General features: G+C 39.2%; 1 protein-coding gene across 1 annotated transcript; it reads left to right on the forward strand.

The window, feature by feature from the left end:
* Positions 1–4,253: 4,253 nt before the first annotated feature.
* On the forward strand, positions 4,254–4,897 carry LOC147642255 (uncharacterized). The gene has a single exon (XM_086805836.1). It carries the CDS (start codon positions 4,469–4,471, stop codon positions 4,895–4,897), a length of 429 nt encoding a protein of 142 aa, XP_086661962.1. The 5' UTR covers positions 4,254–4,468.
* Positions 4,898–6,779: the final 1,882 nt, after the last annotated feature.

Consider the following 6,779-nt stretch of genomic DNA (forward strand, 5'->3'; position numbering starts at 1 on the left):
AGTACAAGGTGAAGAACATGGATGTATATTTGGCACCACTTATTGATGAGTTACGCACCTTGTGGAACGGAATTGAAGTGAAGGACATGTCAAAGCAGTAGAGTGGCCAAAGACTTGCAACTGTGCAAGGTATTCTCATGTGGACAATGCATGATTGGCCTGGCTATGGAGAATGCTCAGGTTTGTCTATATCGGGTTACAATGCATGTCTTGTATGTGGTCCTCGACTTGATTCAAGATACTCAAAAGCATTACGAAAGAATGTCTACCAAGGACATGTTAGGTATCTTCCAGAAAATCATGAATTGTGGGATGGTAATCTAGGAAGACCTCCTCCAAGTGCACTGAAGGCAAGCGATTGGAAGATCAAATGGGAGGAATGTGGCAACTTGGCATGTCCTGGGATGAAGAGGCTCTCTATCTTTCACCAACTCCCCTATTGGGGTGATCTCCTTATAAACCATTTGCTTGACCTGATGCATATTTTGAAGAATGTAGCTGACATTTTGTGGAAGACCATGATAGGAAAAAAGGAGACTAAAGGCCAAAGGGACGACTTGGAAGAGATAGGTTGCATGCAAGAGTTGTGGGCTCACACTAGACCCAATGGAAAGGTGCTACTTCCAAGAGCCCCATGGGTTTTTAGTAAGATGGAGGAACAATAAGTGAAGAGGACAATTTCAGAGTTTTGGACTCCTACAGGTTGTATGCATTGCTTGAAAAGTGTATTTACAAAGGATGATGATCTTAGTGGCCTCAAGAGTCATGATTTGCACAAGTTTCTACAATTTGTGCTACCCATAGCAATAAAAGATTGCCTCACTAAAGACATTAGAGCTACTATCTATAAGATTAGCACATTGGTGCGCTGGATTTCTTCAAAAGAGATAAAGAGAGACACTTTGGAGACAGCGCGTTTAAACTCCATAGAGGCAGTCTGCATGGTAGAGAAGTTTTTCCCTACAAGTTTATTAACAATCCAGATGCATCTGCTAGTTCATGTTGTAGATGAGGTTGCAGTTGCTAGAACAGTCCATTCAAGATGGATGTTCTTTTTGGAGAGGTTTATGAAGACATTAAAGGGATTTGTTCGGCAAATGGCTCGCCCGGAGGGTAGTATGTCAGAAGGGTGGCTGATACAAGAGTCCCTTGTTTACATCACTAAAATATTTAAGTTCTTCAGATCTAGAGATACCTCGACTATGGTCTCAAGAGTCTAACAAGCGAATCATTGGTGAGGAACCTCAAGGCCAAGGCATTAAGAGAAAGATGGATAACAATTTGAGGGAAAAAATCAACAAATTTTGCATCTTGAACTCTCATGTAATGGAGAAGTGGATTGAGACATATGAAGCTCTCAAGCGACAGCGAGTGCAAGATCGTTTAAGTTTTAGAAGGAATCACACTACAAGAAATCTCCCATATCCAGAAGGTATGCAAGCTCTTCCGGACTTTCCCACAGGTAGATGGCTAGAAGCTACAATTTTAGAAGCCAAACGTGCTAGTTTAACTATAACAGAGGAGGAGGAGGAGCTTACAAAAGGATGCGATTGGCATGTAAGTGTTTAAGTTCTACATGTCTCTCTTTTTTTTCTCTACATGTCTCAGTTTTTGTTTGTCCATCAACAATCTTTATGTGCTATTTGTAGTATCACAAATATGGGGCATTTTGGTCACATGGACGTCATTTTCGAGTAGAACGAATAGACCAAAGAAGAGCAACCTTTGATTGTGGTGTCACAGCACAGTTTGTTCAAGAAAGTCGTGCAAGTGCAAGTGATGATAACACAATTACTGGAATGCTTGATTACTTTGGAACCATTCAAGACATATTAAAGGTTGGCTTCAGAAGTTTTGAGTTGTTTATCTTTGATGTGAAGTGGTTCAAGGTAATCACAAATGGGCCACATGCAATTGTACATAGAGACAAGAGTGGCCTCATCCAAGTGGACTCCACAAAGGTATGGACCGATCAGCAAGATACTTTTGTGCACCCAGAGCATTGTGAGCAGGTTGTCTTTAAAGCGGATCCAAAAGATCCACGTTGGCTATTTGTGGTTCAAGTCGCCCCCCGCAGTAAGCAAATTTTTGAAGAATTTGAGCTACAATAGGGTGATGTGGATTCACAGGGTGTGGGGAGCAGCAAGGACAAGTTGATATCAACAATGAAGAGGAGCAAGCAAATGAAGAGGAGCAACTAGAGCAAGATCCAAATGAAGAGGTGCAATCCAATGAAGCTAGAAAACATGTTGAGCCTAAGAAGACATAGATGATGAGGACATCATTCATCAAGGGACTTTTAATGATGAGGATGCTGAAATGTACATAGATGATGAGGACATCATTCATCAAGGGACTTTTAATGATGAGGATGCTGAAATGTACATAGACATAGATCTCTTTGGGGCTACTAATCTTAATGAGGATGATAGAATAGATAATGATTTTTAAAATGATGTATCTTAATGATAATGCAAATAGTTATGACATATTTGTAATGATTTTATGACATTGAAGGTGCAAAGTGATATGGTTTACCATTGTTGTTAGGAAAGTTAATATTTGTCATATGGTCAACAAAAAAAGCAGCACTCCAACACCGAGCTTCTTGTAGTAGTACGATCACTACAATGCAAGTACAGCGCCCTCCACACTTATGGGTTCTATTCTCGTGTTATATTGATTGGTACACGTACTTGTTAAATAGGTGTTTAACTCAGGGGGCTCACTACTAAGAAAACCTATGTATCACATGTATTCAAGGGGTATTTAAATAACCCCTTACTTGTGAATTTTTCATGAATAAAATGACCCCTTTCTCTTCATAGACTTACGGGTTTTTTTTTCTAAATTTGCCTTGAAATTTTGGATTTAAAAATCCCATTCATTTGAACTCACGTGGTATGCTTATATATTTTTTAGGTGAACCCCCTGGTGTTTTAACATATGTAGAGTTTCGATGATTGTGAATTCAATACAACACAATATGGGGGATTCAATGTGTTGGATGTCTTCCCATTGCGTTGTAGTGAATTTTATCCAAAAAGTTTTCCTTGTTTATCATTTGAGCCCATTTTGCGTGTTGGAGTTTCTTTGATTGTGAATTCAATAGAATATGATGTATGGGTTTGAATGTGTGGTTACTTGCATATCACGTTGTAGTGATCTTTATCCGAAATTTGTCCTTATTGGTCATTTGAGCCTATTTTGCGTGTTGGAGTTCTCTTGATTGTGAATTCAGTACAATGCAATGTGGGGGTTTGAATATGTTGGTTGTTTGCATCTCACATTGTAGTGAATTTTATCCAAAATTTGTCCTTATTAGTCATTTGACCCGATTTAACGTGTTGGAGTTTTCTTTATTGTGAGTTCAGTGCAACATGTACCATCCCACTTTTATTATATGATTTCCTTGAAGATTTCAAAATCTTGATATTGATTTCACTACCAATTGATGTATTTTCTGTAACACATGACCTTCTTCAACATAAGAATAATATTCAAAAGTGCTTACCTCATTTGTGGTGCTCCAAATATATCATTTTATATAAATTGAAGCATAAATATAGACTTGCATGATGTTTATATTAATTCATCAATACAAGCACATGTTTTTTCGGGTGTAATCCTAATAGCACTTGAAATATTAATTAAGTACTCAATCCTAATAGCACTTAATATATTAATTAAGTACTCAATCCTTATTATTTGTTAGGGACAAAAATCATACTTACAATTTAATAATATGATCAAAGTTTTTATATTTTTTTTGTTGAGTTGATCAAAGTTATATTTAATATGAGTTATAAGAATGAAGATATTTATTAGGTTTAATAAATAACATTCTAGTTGCTAGCTCTTAAATAGTGTCTAGTGTAAATTAACAAAAAGATTCTATTTTATCATCGGGCGGTAGCTCAGTTACTAAGGTGTTTCGTTGTCAAAACCCAAGTTATGGGTTCGAACCCTGCTGGCTACCCCGATTGATGTGCCTTGCCCCTGATTTGTGGGATAAGGGGGGTCCCATGGGTACTAAGCCCGTCTCTTCTCTAATGCCAAACTTTAAAAAAAAAAGATTCCATTTTCAATTAAATGATAATTGGATTCAAGTTAAGCACCTTTAGATTCGTTGAGAGAGAGAGAGAGAGTGTGTGTGTGTATCAAGAGGACATAGCAACACTTGCAGATTGCTGCTAAAGGCTAAAGCTTAGAAATTGGAAGAATGTACCTAACAGAGGGGCGGAGGGCCTAAATCTCGGCCTCCCGATTGCAAGATCACGCCGCTTTTTCTCTGAATCTCGTAGATTACGCCCTTGATTCAGCCTGATTAAGCCAAGGAGGCGGTGGGAGGATTCGAGGCCATCTATCTATATAAAACCAACTTCGGGCGATCCAGCTCCCACAAATCACCTCGTCTCCAGTTAATCAATCTAATCCAGCAAACTTTGCGTCACATTTCGCTTCATCAATGGCGGCCTCATCCAGCTCCCTCTCAGCCCTTGCCATCCTTCTCGCACTCTGCGCTTCTTCGGCGTGGGCCGCGCCGCCCGTCGCTCCTCCTGTGTCGTCTCCAAAGAAGCCTGGCGGCCTCGACGGGTACGTGCCGCCCCAGTGCAACACGGCGCTGCTGGCGTTTACAACCTGCCTACCGTCTCTAGCGTCCATAGTAGGCAGCGGCAGCGGACCCTCTATTCCAAGCGGCGGCTTCATGCCCAGCTCCGCCTGCTGCTCGTCCCTGCAGTCCATCGACCCCACCTGCTTCTGCACTCTCCTCTCCGAGGCCCGCCAGTTCTTCAGCGGATCTCTGCCCTCTGATGGTGGCGCTCACCTCACTGCTGCCGCCTACCAGCTCCCCTCCCTCTGCGGCCTTCACGCCCAGTTCATCACATCATCCTGAAGGTATTTAATTAAGTAGGCTGATGCTGCTTATATTTAAAATGAAGGAAGTTAACATAACGAGTTCAATACTGCTTAACTTTGAGTCAAATTAGTAGATAATCTTATGCTAATGCATCTCTATATAGTGCCTAACCAATCGACATTTTGCTCATGCAGATTGCCGCGGGCTACAATATTGGAGCAAATTAGCTAATTAACCAATCTGTTCTCCCATCATTTATATCTTCATTTAATATAGTAGATTACATATTTTATCTTCTTCATCCTCCCTGGGGAGTGTTTTGTGTCCCAGCTAGAACTAGACGTATACTCACTGCCTAATTGGGACATTTAGGTTTGACTGCAACTACAGAGTTTTCTCAACTCAATGGGCACCTTATATAGGGTTTGATGGCAACGATAGATTTTTCTGAACTTAATGTTTGTATTCAGAAACCATTAATGATGTAGTATTTTCCAACTATATAGAGGTTTCTCAACTTAATGCTTGTATTCAGAAACCATTAATTAATTTACAGTTCACAAATTGTTCTTGTTTTTTCCCAAGATATCTATGCTATGTTAATACGTTGTTTAGCCAATTCTATGATTTAGATGTATATGTTATAGACTAATAGGTACATGGCTACATCTTAGTGTGCAAATATAGAAATTTGTTTAAAATGAGAATGAGATAGATTGTCTACAAGTCCCACAACCATGATTGCTTCTCAGCTTTGAAAGATAGATTGTCTACAGCTTTGAACTAGTTGCACACAAATCTCAGAACATCTTCATGATGCAGGCATTTACATTATGTAATGAACTTTTGAATGCTCACAATTGGCTTTTGTACCATTTTTGTATTTTGTAAAGAGTTCATGTCTAGTTAAGCATTATCAAAATAATCAACCTGTTAGATTACTAAAATGTTATATCTTCACACAATACCTTATAAACACACTCAAGATTTGCATACAATGAGAATAAGGGAATGGTTCTAAGTAAAAACAAGAAAAAAACAAATTATTTCCCTTGTGGGGGGAATCATAGAAGCAAATTATGGAAAAAGTAATTTACAATTCTACTTTCATTTCATTTAACATTTTCCTAGCTTGTAAACTATGTCACATTTGATAACCTTGTGCTAACCTCACCACCAACTAACCTGAAAAAGTAGTGGCACTTTTTCTTTCTACCACTCCTACTCCCCTCTCTAGTGGATGGCACCATTCTTTTCACTCTCCATTAATGTGTGTGTTCCCTCCATGTCTCTATACCTATTATCAAAACCAATAATATTTCATTCCTACTGATCTTATTCTCCCACTTTACATTATTGTCACATTTTTAACCTTAATGGATGTAATCTACATTGCTATAGCAAGTTTGATGCTCACTCTATGCCATTTGACTCCCAAATAATTAATCCATATATTCAAGAAAAAGGATTTAAGATTTATGGAGTGTGGATACTACCACGCAACTTATGTCCATTTCCACATACTTATTGCCAAGTTATTTTTTACTCTAGACTTTGGTGTTCCTTTCACATATCTTTTGTTAATAGTGTAGCACCTTCTATACAAAGGGCAAGGCTATACACATTGGATAAGGGAGTGGTCAATGATTTGAGCTTTGACCACAAAATCATCTCGGAATAGATGTGCTTATTTTAAAGGAATGGATGCACATGCACAAACATACACACACATACACTTACATGCATGTAAGCTCTCCCTCTCTCTCTCTCTCTCTCTCTCTCTCTCTCTCTCTCTCTCTCTCTCTCTCTCTCTCTCTCACACACACACACACACACACACACACACACACACACACACATGTATGCGCTCATGCACACACACACGCGCGTGCACGCACACACACACACATGCACACAT

This window comes from Cibotium barometz, chromosome 1, assembly GCF_041138505.1.
Source record: "Cibotium barometz isolate CiBa-2024 chromosome 1, ASM4113850v1, whole genome shotgun sequence".
Lineage (NCBI taxonomy): Eukaryota > Viridiplantae > Streptophyta > Polypodiopsida > Cyatheales > Cibotiaceae > Cibotium > Cibotium barometz.

Excerpts from the sequence above, each read along its gene's own strand:
- LOC147642255 (XM_086805836.1), top strand. The coding sequence starts at position 4,469 with ATGGCGGCCTCATCCAGCTCCCTCTCAGCCCTTGCCATCCTTCTCGCA.